We start from the raw sequence: 17,785 nt of genomic DNA, 5'->3' as shown, positions 1-17,785 counted from the left end.
CCTCCAGTATTTTTTTGATAACATACTGCATTCATCTTGCCATCAATTTTGACCAAATTTCCTGTGCCTTTGTAGCTCACATATCCCCAAAACATCAGCGATCCACCTCCGTGTTTCACAGTAGGAATGGTGTACCTTTCATCATAGGCCTTGTTTACTCCTCTCCAAATGTAATGTTTATGGTTGTGGCCAAAAAGCTAAATTCTGGTCTCATCACTTCAAATGACTTTGTGCCAGAAGGTTTGAGACTTGTCTCTGTGCTGTTTGGCATATTGTAAGCAGGATACTTTGTGGCATTTGCGTAGTAATGGCTTTTTTCTGGCAACTCGACCATGCAGTCCATCTTTCTTCAAGTGCCTCCTTATCTTGAAACAGCCACACAATTTTTACAATTCTTTTGCTTTCCCCATGACTCAGAATTCAGAAACGTCAGTGCAGCACTGGATGAAAGATGCAAGGGTCTGTCAGGAGTCCAGAAACTCATTGACTCATTATACATACACACTAATTACAAGCAAACAGATCACAGGTGAGGATGGTTACCTTTAATAGCCATTCAAACCCCTCTGTGTCAACTTGTGTGCATGTTATCAGGCCAAAATCACCAGGGTATGTAAACTTTTGATCAGGGTCATTTGGGTAGTTTCTGTCGCCATTATGATTTAAAAAGAGTAAACACAGTTGCTTGATAATAAATGGCTGCAGCCAAACACTAACCATGAGTGAAAGAAATGTTTTTGTGTTATCATTCATATTCTATAAAAAATGGCCAAGAAATCATACATTTTGCCAGGGTATGTAAACTTATGAGCACAACTGTACATACTTCTTCCCAGTTGTCAACTAACTGCTTGCATCAACTGGCTCATAAATGGAGAACAGACAAAGATTGCTGTGGTGCTTACAGGAAGCTATGTACTGCACCCTGCAGGTCTCTCCCACCAGCTATGATCTAGCTGCATTGCATAGAGAAGCAAAAAGAGACATTGATGATGTCTCTGGCTCTAAAATGAGGTTTGAATGATAAAAACAATTTCATTAGCTGCTTGATTGGGGCTGGAAGGCAGGGAAGAAAATCTGATTAAACATACGTTTTAAAGAATAGCCAGGCACCATCCAACCACCTCAGAATATCTTCTGGGCCAGTTTGTTTCCTAGTCAAAAGGTTTTCAAACCTGCTCAATCATATAGTTCTCCATAAGGATTTAGGTTCTTTTTTTATTGGGTATAAAATTAGAAAACATAACAGTACAGATAACTTTGGGAAGAAGAAATAAAGACATATGGGACATTGGTACATCTTATAAGTATACGGTTCATAAAGGCATGTATAGAGTACAAAATGTCAGGATTTCGTTTTTTTGTGAGCTGCCTTACATACATTAGATCAACACCCAATTCAGTCTTTAAAAAAAAAAAAACAGACCAGGAGACTGTCATCTATTGTCTATGGGGACATTTAGGGAGGTCATAGATGGTGTGAGACAATCAGATTGGCTTGGGTACAATCAGCCTGCCCACAGATGGTTCTATTTTCAACTGGTCACTACTGAGCCAGGTGACATTCGAACCATCTATGGCCTAATGCTTTCAGAAATTAGCTCTTTATGTCTCACAGTAGAGTAAAAAGTAGGAAAATATGCTCGTCATCAGTTCACTAGGGAAATACACCTTGATCAGACCATATGCCAGGAGCTACTTCACAATACTCTTTAGCAGTCAATCCCCAAGGATCCTGCTAATGAATGAGATTGGACGTTTATATCAACTGCTTTCATTTTTGTCATCACAGTGACCTACTGCTTCATTGATGGTTCCAGGTAGGAGAATTGTGGCGTCAAACCTCCAATACCACTAAATAAACACTCTATTAAAATCCATTGATGGCTGTAAAGGCACTAAATGTAACAGACAGATGTGTTGTGGGAAATCTCTGACTTTGATGGCTTCAGTTAGTGGTAATTTTCTCTACTGCTTATGGGAGTTGGATTGCCTTGTTCTTCTTACCCATTATAATTTATTAGCCAGATGTTGATGGCCCCAGTTTTTTTTTTTTTATATCAAACAAGGTTTTATTGAATATTTAGTGCATACAGAAAGAAAAAAAAAAGGAAAAGGTTACGTTGTCATGTTTACACTATAGCAGTATTACAATTATTATCTTTGAAATAAAAACAAATATCATTAGATTCAATCATATCTGGCTTATCTTGTCATTCAAGGTGTACATATTTGGTTGTTAATACTGTCCATCCATACTTATATCTATTTTATCTCTTTACGGTCATACAAACATACTAGACACAGGTAGAAGATTCCTGAAGCCATCTATCCCAGATCTTGTTGTACTTTGCTGGGCAACCTCTATTGATATATATACATTTCTTGTATGGTAGGTTATTATTTATCTCCACCTTCCATTCCACAATTTTGGGGGTCTCTTGTCTCATCCACTTTTTAGCTATAACCTTTCTTGCTGCAAAGAGTGTTTCGTGTAAAAAGTTTTTAGTGTATTTATCAGTTGTGTCTGGAACTATACCCCAGAGGCACTGTTTGGGGTCTAGGGCTAGAGGTGAACCCATTGTGTCGTGTAAAAAAACTAATTTGTTCCCAGAAGCCTTTTATCTTAGGGCATGCCCATATAAGATGGAAAAAGGTACCTGTCTCTCTCCCACACATCTGACATGTGGTGGTTTGTGTGCGTTTGTATCTCGCCACTCTGAGGGGTGTGAGGTATGCTCTATGAAGAATATAAAGCTGCGTCAAACGATCTGAAAGTTTAGGGGATACAGTTTTACATGCTTCCAATGCTTCCCCCCACTCCTCATCCTCCACCGATCCCACCTCCCTCTCCCATCGTGGTTTAAGGCCATATGCTATTTTAGCAGCTACAGGGGTTAAGAGCAAGTTATAAAATGCCTAGATCAATTTTTGAGAATCTGTGCCCTTAATTATGGCAATGAGTACATTAGGTGCAGGATTAGGGCAGGAGTCAGGGAATTGTGCTTGTATTGCGTGACGGATTTGTAAGAATCTATAGAACATCTGGTCCTGAATTGTAAATTCTTCTTTAAGTAAGTCGAAGGTTTTAAGTTGCCCATCTTTTAATATATGATGCAGGTAGAATATTCCCTGTGTGGACCATATAGATGTGTCCTGTATTTTATTAAACTCTTGAAGGTTTTTGTTATGCCATAACGGCGTATAATCGTTAAACTGTGAGATGTCAAGTCTAGAGGCCGCTAAATTCCATATTTTCCTGTAGTGGTATAGTATGGTGTGTCTTCTGTCTCCTAGTTCCATCCCTCCCTTGTCTGCCGCTATTGCATATATTGGGTCTTTGGTGTACTGCGCCCATTTAGGACATATGAGCGTAAGAAATCTCTCGCTGTCGGTTTTGTCTAGGTGAAAAAGCTGTGATAGCTGTGCTGCAATGTAGTATAGAATAAAATCGGGTAGAGCAGTGCCGCCCAGATCGGTCGGATTTTTGAGGGCTTGCCATGCCAATTTATGCCTATTATTACCCCACACTAATGTCTTTAAAAGGGACTCTAGAGATTTAAAATGTTTTAAGGGTAAATAAACTGGGGTTTGCCATAAGACATAAAGTATTTTGGGTAGTAGAATCATTTTAATTAAATTTATACATCCCCAGACTCCTAATGGTAATTTGGACCAAACCCGTATTTTATTTTTAACTAGGGAAGTAAGAGGGGTTATATTCAGAGATATGTAGTCTGTAGGGGATCTGGTTATATAAATCCCCAAGTATTTAATGACATCTACTCTCTGCAGTGGGAGCCTGGTTTGGGATTCTGAGGGTGGGAAACTATCAATTGGCAGAATTTGGGATTTATCCCAATTAATTTTTAGACCTGAAAATATTCCAAATTGTTCTATCGTGTGAAGTGCATTGCATAGTGATGGGCCCGAGTCTGCCAGGTACAATAGTGTGTCATCTGCATACATGCTAATCTTTTCAGTCAGAGAGCCCATCCTAAGTCCCCTGATCTCTGGATTTGCTCGGATGGACATGGCCAGTGGTTCTGCCGCCAGGGCATATAGTAGTGGGGATAGGGGGCAGCCCTGTCTCGTGCCTCTACTGAGATCAAATAGCTGAGACGACCATCCATTGGCCACCACTCTGGCCCTGGGTGCCTGGTATAGAAGTTGGACCCATTTAATAAATTTTGGGCCAAATCCATATCCCTCCAAGCATCTCCAGAGATACCTCCACTCTACCGAGTCGAAGGCTTTCGCTGTGTCTAAGGTCACAACAACCCGTGTACCAACTTCCTCGTGTGTAGCTTGTAGGTTCATATAAAGTTTCCTGAGATTAAACGAGGTATTACGTCCAGGCATAAAACCAGCCTGGTCTGCGTGTATTAATGTTAATATTACCTGATTGAGCCTAATCGATAGAACTTTGGCAAGTATTTTGATATCCACCTGTAGGAGTGATATCGGCCGATAAGATTCCGGGAACCCCAGATCCTTGCCGGGTTTAGGGATGAGGACTATTGTAGCCTCTGTCATAGATGGAGGTAAGGTCCCAGTTTCAAATAGGTAATTATACAATTTTAATAGTTTAGGGGTTAGTATTTCGCTGAATTGGGAGTAGAACTCTATTGGAAGTCCATCTGAACCAGGGGATTTGGACCTAGCGAAGCTAGCCATGGCAGTTGATATTTCATCTAACGTAAGTGGTGCTTCCAACAGTTCCACTTGTTCTTCTGTTAGCTGTGGGAAGGACACTTTTGTAAGAAAAAGAGACATATGATGGGTCTCAGTGGGGGCTGTCGTTGTGTATAGATCTGCGAAGAAGTCTCTAAACATTGAGGTTACTGTAGGTGGGTCTGTGACTTTTTGTCCTCCAGGGCCATGCAGTGTGATGACCACTGGGGGCCTATCCTCATGGTGGACCAGGTATGCAAGTAATTTACCTGCCTTTTCCCCATGTTCAAACATTTTCTGCTTAGAAAAAAACATTTTTTGTTTGGCTTTCTGGTACTGTAGCTGATTAACCATTCTAGTCTGTAGTTTAAGTTGGTCTACTGTTACTGCTGTCGGGGTGTTGGCATACTCTCTTTCTGCAAAGGACAAGTCCTCCAGCGCCTTACCGAGGGCACCAGAAGAGTCCATCTTGATTTTATTAATCGCCGTTATCAATGTATGCCTAGCGAATAGTTTAAATGAGTCCCAGACTGCAGGTGGTGATGCTGACTCATCATTTTCAATAAAATACAATTTCCATTTGTCTATGAGCTCATCATCTTCTGGTAGAAGAGATAGTCAGAATGGATTCAGACGCCATGTTCGTGGTGGTTTTGCCACTGGAATACTTAATGTAATCCAATAAGGACTATGGTCCGACAGTACTCTAGGACAAAACATTACCTCTGATAATCTTGGGGTCAATCTGCGGGAAATAAGTATAAAGTCTATACGGGACATAGAGCCCCGAGATGACGAGAAACATGAATATGACTTAACCAGTGGGAATTTATGTCTCCATGTATCTATCAGATGGAAGGCGGAGATAAACTTATAGAATTTAGTCTCAGTGGGAGCATCGGGGGTTGTTGCTGTCAACTGTAGCCTATCTAGAGCCAGGTTCATAGTAGCATTAAAATCCCCTAGCCAGACCGCTGCTATGTTTGGATGACGAGTCATATATGATATACCTTCCTTGACCATGGATACATTAAATGGAGGTGGTATATAAAAAGCCATTATAAGCAAGGGCTCTCCATATACTTTGGCATGAATAAATACATATCGGCCATTCTGGTCGGTAATTAGCTCGCATAGTTCAAAATGTACTGATTTAGCTATTAATACAGAAACTCCCCTGGAGTGTGATGTGTGGGTAGAGTGGTACGCCCAACCAACCCATGGCCTGCGGAGTGCCATCTGAACACTTCCCTCGATATGTGTTTCCACTAGTGCTACTATATCCGCATGTTGCTTCTTCAGGAATGTGAAGACTGCCGCGCGCTTAAATTTCCCCTCACATTCCATGTCAGAAATTTCAAAGATGCCATAGGCCAGATTTTTTAACCATTAATATAGCATTTATATAAAACAATTTGCTCTTTCTGTATAAGGCACATAGATTTTTTACTTTCAGCAATATCTGTCTCAAACTCCTGTGATACAACACATATGTACTTTCCCATAGAACTGGCACATGTAACGTTACCTGTTTTCTATTATAAGTATGCACATTCAAGTTTAACCAAACCAAAAACATTTGAACCCCCTCCCCCCTCCCTGCCCTACTCTGACCCAAACTTGTGCAGGCATAATCCCTAAACTGGTTGTTATCTGGGAAACATTCAAGCTTCTTTGTGAGCAATGTAATGCAGAACAATTGGATCAGACACCGGACACTAAATAAAGTAAGTAGAGTCATCCATATCACTTGCAAAGAGTGTGGTACGGCCTCTCGATCCTCTCGCTCCCATTTAACTGCAACTATTAAGTTCCGTATAGGATTCCAATGCACATGGTGCTGCTTCCCAGAACTGTGTGGGGTAAAGTCTCGCTGCACGATGCATGTTAACTGTAGGACTTTTCTTCACTCCGGAGCCCCGGAGGGTAATTTGACTCTTGTGCTGTCAATAATCAGGATTTGTGCTTTAAACTTGCACTGGTTGGAGGCATTTCCTGGTCGCAGATACTTAATCGATGGGACTTAATCAATCAGCTTGTTGAGGGTTAACTCGTCTTTCCAACCAAGAAATCACTTCCTCTGGGTCCTCGAAGAAGACCGCACGCCCCTCATGTTCCACCCTAAGACGGGCTGGGAAAAGCATGAAGTATTTATATTGCAGACCTCTAAGCTTACGTTTGGCCTCTGCAAAGCTCTGCTGGCGGCGTTGTACCTCTGCCGAGAAGTCTGGGAAAATGGCCACCTTAACATTCCCAACTGGGATGTTGCCCTTCTCTCTTGCCATTCTCAAAGCAGTGTCTCGATCCTTATAGTTAAGGAGTTTGGCTATGAACGTGCAGGGAGGAGCTCCTTGTGGAGGTGGTCTTGCTGGCATGCGATGTGCCCGCTCCACCGCAAACATAGGGGAAAAAACCTCTCTTTCATAAGTATTGATCAGTAGTTGTTCCAAAAAAGTGGAGGTGTCCTTGCCCTCAGACCCCTCCGGCAAACCTATCAAGCGTATATTACATCTTCTCAGCCTATTCTCCATATCATCTTGCTTTATAAGGAGTTGCTGTATTTGCCTTTGCACGCGGTCCGAGGATGTTTGTAAGGGTGGAATAGCATCCTCCACCTCGCTCAATCTGGTCTCAGTTTCTTTCACTCTTTCCCTGAGCTTTTGAAAGTCTTGTCTGATAAGGGAAATATCCATCTTGACCTCCTCAATTTGTGCTGTAAGAGAGGTTCTACAGAAGGTGATTGCTTCAAGGAGCTTGTCGGTATCGGACGCTGTTCGCTCCCCCGCCCCAGCTTTCTCAATTGTTCCCTCCTCCCTCATGTCTTCTTTTTCTAGGCGACGGTACTGATCTAGTTTTGCTGCCGCTGCCTTTTGTGCCTTAGTTGGTGACATTTGGGACGGTCTCAGGTGACACCCAAAGAGCCTCCAAACTTAGTGTGGCAAACTGACTTGCTGTTTGGTTAAAGACGCTTGCTGCCCTGGGCCCCGTAGCCCTCAGAGTTTCCAAGGATAAAAGTTATTTTTGCAGAGTATGTGCGTGCAATCCCTCCTCTCCTCTTAAGCTGATGGCAATCTGGGGTTGTGACAAGGTATAGGGAATCTCAGTGGAGGTTATTAAAGAGGGGACATCAGGGCTATGTCTCATGCATAGAACACATGCAGGGAGGGGAGGTGTGCCAAGATGGCCGCCACTCACCTCATGTATATCTAGGCCGCAATCCGGACCGGGTATATTCGTCGGTTTACTAGGGGTCTCCGTTGGCCCAATGGGCTGTGTATGTAGGGGTTAGTGTGTCCCGCTCCCCAGAGGGATTGTCCAGCATCCAGGTGCCTTTGTTAGGCAGATGTCTCAATGCAGGGGCGGAGGAATGGAGGACCAAGATGGCCGCGGCCTCCAGACATAGGCCGAAGCCGCGGTCTTGCTTAAAGTTGGCCGCCGTGCGGGAGATCGCCGCTTCGTTCAGGTTCCCCCGCCGCCAGACAGGCTAGGAAGGAGCACAGGGTAGTGTCAGAGCCGGCATCCAGGTACCTTTGTTAGGTAGAAGTCCCAATGCAGGGCCGGAGGAGCGGAGGACCAAGATGGCCGCGGCCTCCAGACATAGGCCGAAGCCGCGGTCTTGCTTGAATTTGGCCGCCGCGAGGGAGAGCGCCGCTCTGTTCGGGTTCCCACGCCACCAGACGAACCAGGAAGAAGCCCAGGGTGTTGTCAGAGCCTCAGGGAGGTGATCCAGCCAGCTGGGCAGCACAAAGAGTCCAGGATTAATTACTTTTAAGGAGTAATAGACGGAGCTCTAGAGGTAAGCGTCCTACTCCATGCTGTGTCAGGCCACGCCCCCCCGATGGCCCCAGTTTTAGATCCATCCCTTTGCTATTTGTGAGAGAATATTACATTTTTGGTGAATAGAGCTATTCTTGTGTCATATGCCCCGTACACACGATTGGAAATTCCGCCAGCAAAAGTCCGATGTGAGCTTTTGGTCAGAAATTCCGACCGTGTGTATGCTCCATCGGACTTTTGCTGGCGGAATTCCCGCCAGCAAAAGATTGAGAGCAGGTTCTCTATTTGGGTCGGTAAAAGTTCCTATCCGAAAATGCGTACGTCTGTATGCAATTCGGACGCGAAAAAAACGACGCATGCTTGGAAACAATTCAACGCATGCTCGGAAGCATTAAACTTAATTTTCTCGGCTCATCATAGTGTTGTATGTCACCGCGTTCTGTTGAAAGTTCAGAGAGCTTTTGTGTGAACATGTGTAGGCAAGCCAAGCTTGAGCGGAATTCCGTCGGAAAAACCATCCAAGATTTTTCCAACGGAAATTCCGCTCGTGTGTACGGGGCATTACATTTTACATTCTGGTGGATTGACAGAACATTAAAACCTGCCAGATTGGCTGGAAAGTACCTATCACTATTCACTCATCTCTTTTAACTTTACATTCCTTCAAGAGAGCCAATCGCAAATGGGTGCTTGTAATAGTCTAAATCTCAACTCTAGGTCTATTAAAGCAGCCTTAGTGTGTCTGTGTCAAGACTATAGACATTAAACTATTACATATTCTCAACAAACAGAAAAATCACTTGATTTTATAGCTACTTGTATTGTGCAGTAAGAACCTAAAAAAAATCACAACAAAAACTATGTGCAGTTTTATTCAGTTTCTAACAGCTTATAACACCTGCCGTGTGCTTGAGGGCTAGCTGCCAAGATTATGTTCTCAAAAAAGGACAATTCTGTGCCTCTGTTATGAATTTAAATTTGAATTTCTCCACCATGCCTACAGCTACAGAGGTGAATGGTGTTATTGTTTTGAAAAGCTTTTACTACTTGTTCAGGATACGTTTAGATTCGTTAATCTGATGTAGCAATATGGACTACAAGCATAAAGCTCCACACCTTCCAGTGTCTCAAAGTATCGCCTGTCCCTCTAGTGATCAGTGTATCAGGTGACATCATATTTGTGTGGCAAACAAAAGGATTGTGGGATGAATAGTCCTCCCGTCAGAAAATTACTTTGCACGATTATGTGTCAGGACTACATATCCCAGGGATCTTTGTTGTCATCGGGAGATTGCTGGGAGTAGCTATAAAAGAAGCAAAAGCCAGTGCGGAGCACTCTTCCTCCTGGGCCTGACGCAAGACAGACCTCTCTGTGCAACAGAGAGAGAGAGAGAGGTTGCGGCCTACCACAAAGAGTACCACCTTCCAACCCATAACCTGAGAGGCCTTGCTCTGCCGTTTGCTGTCGGACATCTTTCCAGCACCACTCCGGTCTCCTGCCAGTCAGTGTGTGTCAAGCTTCACGTTGGCAGATTAAGACAGCGGATCTGCTGCACGGGTGTCGCTACACGAGTTTCTGTCCAGAAGACATCGGATCGATCTGGTCATTGGTGAGAGGGCAAATCGCTCGACCTTTACCCATTCTTTGTCACAGTTACATTAAGACACTTTGCACAGACATCTTTACTCCAGGAATACTTTACTGGATTTATTTGAACACTGTGCTTAGACATCTTTAGCCTTCTTCATTACAAGATATTTACTGTTCCCACTACTGTTCCCACTACACCTAATCGGATTACAGTTAACGAGCGCCAACAAACCGGTGAAAAACATCAGATCTGCAACGTGGACTTTATTGCCATTACTGGAAAAAAAGGGCACCTACATTATCACTTTTAGGAAAGCATTATAGGCTGGCTAGGATCCATCTTTTACATTGTGGTAGTATAAGCAGTTGGCTGAAATATCTGTCTAGGGAGTAACATTATCTCTCAAGGAAGTGTATATATATATATATATATATATATATATATATATATATATATATATATATATATATATATATATATATATATACTATTGTCATTGTCTTGTCGTTCGGAGGGGTTCTTCTGCTGAGTTGGCGCTGTTGCCTAGAACTCAGCAGATCTATTACCTCCTCTTTGTGACAACGTTCCCCATTATTGGTTCAAGTAAAATATTCATAGAACCTAAATACACTGAGTTGTCTGATTATTACTCTACAGTGAAACAAGGATGTCTGAACCCAGAGTATCAGGTGAGTTGGAAAGTTCACCAGGTCATGGCCGTGCAGATGAGCGGGTAATTTTAAGCAGTCCTCTAGTTGGCCGTGCTACACTAGGGATTTCGTTTAGTTAAATTTGGTTGATTCGTTCAATTCATATTCGGGATTCGTATTCGTAATTAGTTTTGTCTTTTTTTAAATTTTCTTCAAATTCACACATTTTTTTTCGATTTGAAACATTCAAATCGATAAATTTTGAATCAGTCGAAACGAAAATGTTATATTATTTTCGATTTTAATGCTGCAAAGTGAATAAACAAAAGGAAAATCTTCATCAAATGATTACAATGACTCTTTAAATCACCTTTGGCTTAACAAAAACAGCATTATTTCGAAATGGTACTCTAATAACACACAGTCTTTGATTTCAGAAATATGTTTACAGTTCGAATTCAAATGGAATGCGATGTAAAATTTGATTCCAATTTCAATTTGAATTTCGGAAATTCAAACGAATTTTGTTTTGTTATTCGGAGCATTTGGTAAACTTCGTAATTCGGGTAGTTGGATATATCCAAATCTCAGAATAATGAAAAAATTTGTCTGAATATTAATTCTGATCTCAATGAACATGTCTAGAAGAGACAGAAGCAGCACAGGATTCAATGCAAGTCCTCCCCTCCCCATCTGTACTGACCACAGACATCAGGACATTCTTCCTCCCATGAACACTACCACCAAACATCTTTTCTATTTTCTTCCCACTGACTACTGACTCCAGGCATGTTTTTCACTGACCACAGACTAAAGGTGTTTCTCCTCCCACTGACCACAAACATTTTGCCTCCAAATGACCATTGACGTTGGCATTTTTTCCTCCCATTGAACCAGGTTTTTTTTTTCTTTTTCCTTACCTCCAACAGTGGGCATTCTTCCTTAAACTGATCCCAGGGCATTCTTTTCCTCCCAGCAACCACTAACTCCAGGACATCCCCCAACTAACCATAGACCTTTTTTACCCTACAACTGCCACTGGGGCATTTTTCCTCCCACTGACCAGCAATGTATGGACCTGTGTCAGCAGGCTTTGGGCTTGTGTCAATGACAGCTTGAGACACAACTGACATCACTTATAGTTCCTTGTCAGGTGTAGTTGACATCTCTCTTTACTTGCATTTGATCTGGTTCAAACGAGTTTTGCATTCATGTAGGCTTGTATACAGACGCAAAAGCCCATCGACACAAAAATGAATGAATTAATGAGTGAATGAATTGGGCCTAACAGCCAGGGGTGTACCTAGAGCATTTGGCACCCGGGGCAGATCCTATATCTAGCACCCCACCGCGCATTAAAATGTGAAAACACCCCACTGTGCCCCCTGCATACCTCTGCATCCCCCAATATCTCTTTGCCACTACTGTGTACCCCCTCCCCACAACTGCATCTCTGGACCCCTTTACATTACACAGCACCCTGCACCTCTGGACCCCTTTACATTACACAGCACCCTGCACCTCTGGACCCCTTTACATTACACAGCACCCTGCACCTCTGGACCCCTTTACATTACACAGCCCCCCGCAGCTCTGGACACTTTTACATTACACAGAACCCTGCACCGCTGGACCCTTTTACATTACACAGCACCCTGCACCTCTGGGCTCCTTTACACAGCACCCTGCACCTCTGGACCCCTTTACATTACACAGCACCCTGCACCTCTGGACCCCTTTACATTACACAGCACCCTGCACCTTTGGACCCCTTTACATTACACAGCACCCTGCACCTCTGGACCCATTTACACGGCACCCTGCACCTCTGGACCCCTTTACATTACACAGCACCCTGCACCTTTGGACCCCTTTACATTACACAGCACCCTGCACCTCTGGACCCCTTTACATTACACAGCACTCTGCACCTCTGGACCCCTTTACATTACACAGCAATCTGCACCTCTGGACCCCTTTACATTACACAGCACCCTGCACCTCTGGACCCTTTTACATTAAACAGCACCCTGCACCTCTGGACCCCTTTACATTACACAGCACCCTGCATCTCTGGACCCCTTTACATTACACAGCATCCTGCAACTCTGGACCCAGTTACACAGCACCCTGTACCTCTGGGCCCCTTTACATTACACAGAGGACCCCCCCCCACAGCTCTGGACCCCCTGCATGTTGCATAGACACCCCCCACAGCTCTGGATGGACCCCCTGCATGTTACATAGACACCCCCCACAGCTCTGGATGGACCCCTGCATGTTATACAGACCCCCCCAGCTCTTTTCCTACCTTAATCATGCAGCCAGGGGAGAGACACAGCAGCGCTGAACAGAGGGCGGGAACTGCTTTAGTTAGTTTTTCATATTAACAAGCTAATGATTGGTTGCTAGGATCACCTAGCAACCAATCACCTGCTGGTTAACTTAAAAAGTTAACTCCAGCAGTTCCTCTATTAAGCGCTGCTCACTGTTTCTCTCTCTCACCCTGCGGTATAGGAGGAGAGAGAGTGTCTTCTTTATCCTGTACCACTTGGCCGTCTCTGGGTGTCACCCGGGTAGTGGTATGTTCCACACCCTGTCACAGCTTGGCTCTCCTGGCTGCCCTGTCACAGCGCCTCTGCACTGTCTGAGCCCACCCCGCTGTCACTGCTTCACTCGCAGGGGGGTGGGGGCCTGTTACCCCCCGCAGTGTGTGGCACCCGGGGCGGACCACCGCCCCCCAGTTGGTACGCCATTGCTAACAGCTTAGAAACACTTTAGAAAGCTGGCAAGTTGTCAAGATTCTCTTGCAATAGAAAGCATTAGAAAAAAACTCTGATGCTACAGACTAATCACCAGTGGCAGAATCACTAAAGAGTTTGCCTGCTGCCCCTATAGAGTAGCTCTCTCTGTAGGCAGATGCAGTGAGATGTCTCTCTGTTGCTGGTCCAAATGCTGTTGAATGGGAGTGATCTCCAACTGCCTTGGCTATGGAGGTAGAAATTCCATAGGGACAACAGGAGGCCTCTTAGCAATCCTGCCATTAGCAATTTAGACAAATCCCCAGCAGCAGAATCAATACTATGCAAAGTCTGGGTACAGGTTCACTTTAAGAGTGAAAATTCACAATTCTTGCCAACTCTTGGTTTGCCTTCAGAAACAAAACTCATTGTAAACAGTATCATGTTCTCTGTAAAACGTCATACAAATGAAGGCAATTCAAAGAAAAAATGTTTAATAAAATAAATAGTCAAATAACTTTAGCAACTGCTTGACATAGCTTAGATATGAAGTGTATGCATGAAAAAATAGATTGTGTTTCTGACCAAAAAAATTGAATGCACTGAATAATTAATTTGTGTTTTATTAAAACTGTCACAAGGAGTTTAATCGAAAATGAGCAGCGGAAGAGATAAAGTGCTACCTATAAGGCTGAATTTCAATTGCATGTAAAGAGAGCGATGAATTAGTCGATTTTTTTGGACGTCAAATGAGAATTATTGAAGAGTATTTCCAGTCAAGGACAAGTGCAAAATCTTTAGAGAAAGCAATTAAAAAAAACAATGAATACTTTAAAAAAAAAAAATGTATCTAATATTTGCCCATAAAGGAATTTAAAGGGGAAGCTCTACCTGAAACTGTGATGCCAGTTTTGTATTGAACACCTCTAGGAGATCTTGTTTGAACTGCAAACTAAGGAAACATAGAAGCTGAAAAAGACCCCCAAAAATGTACACACTCTTTAAACTCGAAAGGGAAAGCACTATTATAATATATATATATATATATATATATATATATATATATATATATATATATATATATATATATATATATATATATATATATATATATTATATGCTGTGAAAAAGTATTTGACCCCTTCCTCATTTTTTTTTTTTTTTCCGTATTTATTACACTTAAACGATTCAGATCATCAAATACATTTTAATATTACACAAAGATAACCTGAGTAAATCCAAGATGCAGTTTATAAATTATTTTTTCATTTATTAAGGGAAAAAAGCTGTTCAAACCTACCTGGCCCTATGTGAAAAAGTAATTGTCCCCTCCCATGCTGAATCATGAATGAACTGTGGTTAAAGGGGGAGTCCACCTACATCAACTAAAAAAAAAAATATTAAAAGCCAGCAGCTACAAATACTGCAGCTGCTGACTTTTAATACATGGCCACTTACCTGTCCCAGGGTCCAGCGATGCCGGCAGCCGACGCCGATAACCCGCTCGATTTTCGGCAGCTGCCGCCGCCATCCTAGGTCAGGGAATCAGGAAGTGAAGCATTGCGGCTTCACTTCCCGGTTCCCTACTGCGCATGCGCGAGTCGCGCTGCGCATCGTAACTGGTCCCCGCTATCTCCTGGGACCTGTGTGTTTCCCAGGAGACAGCGTGGAGGGACAGGAAGAGGCATAGACTCCCGTGGGAGTCTATGCCGGAAGTGGATGCAAATACCTGTCTTAGACAGGTATCTGAACCCCCTGAAAGGTGCCAAATGTGACACCGGAGGGGGGGAGGGTTCCGAAAAGCGGAAGTTCCATTTTTGTGTGGAACTCCGCTTTAACCACAATTTTTTGGAAAGCTGAGTTAAATTTCACTTGCTACACCCAGGCCTGATTACTGTCAGACCTGTTGAATCAAGAAATCACATAAATAGAAGCTGTCTGACAAAGTGAAGCAGACTAACAGATCACAAGAAGCCACACATCATGCCACAATCTAAAAAAATTCAAGAACCGATTAGAAACAAAGTAATGTACATGTATCAGTCTAGGAAGGGTTTCAAAGCCATTTCTAAGGCTTTGGAACGCCAGTGAACCAGGAGGAGTGCCATTATCCACAAATGGAGATAACTTGGAACAGTGGTGAACCTTCCCAGGAGTGGCCGGCCTGCTAAAATTACTCCAAGAGCATGATGATGACTCATCCAGGAGGTCATCATGTACTGTTGTAGGTCATAAAAGAACCCAGAACAACATCTAAAGAACTGCAGGCCTCACTTGCCTCAGTTAAGATCAGTGTTCATGATTCAACAATAAGAAAGAGACTGAGAAAAAATGGCATCCATGGGAGAACTCCAAGGCCAAAGCCACTGCTGACCAAAAATAACACAAAGGCTCATCTCACATTTACCAAAAAAAAATCTTGATTATCCCCAAGACTATTAGGCAAATATTCTGTGGACTGATGAGAAAAAATGTAACTTTTTGGAAGGTGTGCGTTCCGTTACATCTGGCATAAAACGAATACAGCATTTCATAACAAGAACATCATACCAACAGTCAGACATGGTGGTGGTAGCGTGATGGTCTGGGGCTGCTTTGCAACTTCAGGACCTGGACGACTTACCATAATTGATGGAACCATAAATATATATATAATATGTATATATAAAATGGGACAGCCGTAGTTGCTTATTACATATTGAAGCAGGTTTCACATGCAGAAGGAGGCAATGTCTCCCCAAAATGAATTGTATGCCCCCTACATGTCCTTATATAGCATTTCTATTTGTTTATTTGTTTCAAAGAGGGTGCCTGCCCATTAGAGATGAACGACAGGCACAAATTAATTCAGCTTTTTATGATTATTTCATCATTACATTTTTTTTTTAATACAGGAACTGTCAACTAAAATGATTCACAGAGGTGCTGTATAAATCTCATGCCTGGATGGATAGAAATACAAACTCTATGGCAGATTAAACTCTTCTCTTATATTAATTTTATCTGTGTGTTTCAAGTTTTTTATTTTATTGTTAAAGGTCTAATGATATAAGAAACATTAAAAACAATGGGCTTACTATATGTCCTCCTTTAAGATTCTCTGTTACAGTAAGTCATACCACAGTTGTTATTTGCTAGAGCGAAGTAATCATTTTTTTCAGCTCTCAATGGCCCTCCTTGATGAGAATAATGATCTTTATGGCAAACAATGATCAGTATAGTATAGGGAAATGAGCGTTTGGAATAAGATGTCAATTCAAAAGGAGTATCACACAGACTATCATTCTTTAAAATGTCACTGGCTTCTTTTTAATTTAAAAAGAAATAAAGTACTCTAATACAGGAGAAAATTAAAGTGTATGTAAACCCTAACAATGAACTTCGTTACTCCCTTTGGTTTGATTAAATATACCACAGAAAGCTTTTTCTTTTATCTGTTAAATAAGTGCAGAATGAAACCTGTTCTTGCCAGAAATCTTGTGTGCTGATAACATTCTATGCACTCTGCACTATTATCATTTACATTGCTCCCAATTATTTATGTGCACTACAATCCCCCCCCCCCCATGCTATGAAGAGGAGGAGTGGGGGAGACATAGTAAAAAAAAAAAAAAAAAGAAAATGAATGCAGCCACCATATCTAAGGACTAGTAAGCTTGCCATATATTACATTTGTGTTCTTGGATTTATAGACTGTACACTTTAATATATCTTGGAACCAATTACAAATATACCATGGCTTACATTCTTTAGACAAGTACAGACTGACAATTATTATTCTAATAATATTAATTATTATTAAGTGTACCACTTACCCTCAAAGCCATCTTTTCTACCACTGCAGAAGGTGCCCACACTACAGGCTCTCATATACCGTCGGGTCAGTCATACAGCCACATGCAGAAGATTAACTTGCACACAATAGGGGGTAGGCTGTGCTGAGTTGATGTGCTTGGCGATAGGGCAAATAATGGGTAATCTCATTTGTATTTGTTGATACCCAGGCATTACCACAGCCGGTAACTTTCCATGGGTGCAACTTTTCAAATAGTACAGGGATTAAGCGATGTCTCGTCGTGATTTCTAAACTGCAGAGATCAGCAGTCAATGCCTCGGAGCTGGAAGCCAGTGTGTTTATTTAGCACCCAATCTAGTAAAACTGGCCTGACATTCCAACACAGAACCATGCTGTTGTCTTTGTACACGTGTTGGTTTAATATATATTATAAAGGGATGTTTATATCTGTACCATCTTACATTCTCAAATCAGCCTCAAAAGTACACTGTCAAAAGTTTTTTTTCCTATTGGACACAATTGGTTACTGCGCCCAGTGCTGTGTCTATGCTGTGT

At 42.4% G+C, this 17,785-nt stretch overlaps 1 protein-coding gene across 1 annotated transcript in view; it reads right to left on the bottom strand.

The window, feature by feature from the left end:
* Positions 1 to 17,482, bottom strand: part of GRIFIN (galectin-related inter-fiber protein) — a 41,156-nt gene extending 23,674 nt beyond the window's left edge. Inside the window, exon 1 of the mRNA XM_073636716.1 lies at positions 17,250 to 17,482. Coding sequence (XP_073492817.1) covers positions 17,250 to 17,261 — 12 coding nt within the window. The 5' untranslated portion in view covers positions 17,262 to 17,482. The remainder of the gene's footprint in view (positions 1 to 17,249) is intronic.
* Between the last annotated feature and the right edge of the window lie 303 nt (positions 17,483 to 17,785).

Source organism: Aquarana catesbeiana, linkage group LG06 (assembly GCF_042186555.1).
Source record: "Aquarana catesbeiana isolate 2022-GZ linkage group LG06, ASM4218655v1, whole genome shotgun sequence".
Classification (NCBI taxonomy): domain Eukaryota; kingdom Metazoa; phylum Chordata; class Amphibia; order Anura; family Ranidae; genus Aquarana; species Aquarana catesbeiana.
The sequence above is the reverse complement of the archived record's forward strand: the minus strand, read 5'-3'. Positions and strand labels throughout refer to the sequence as shown.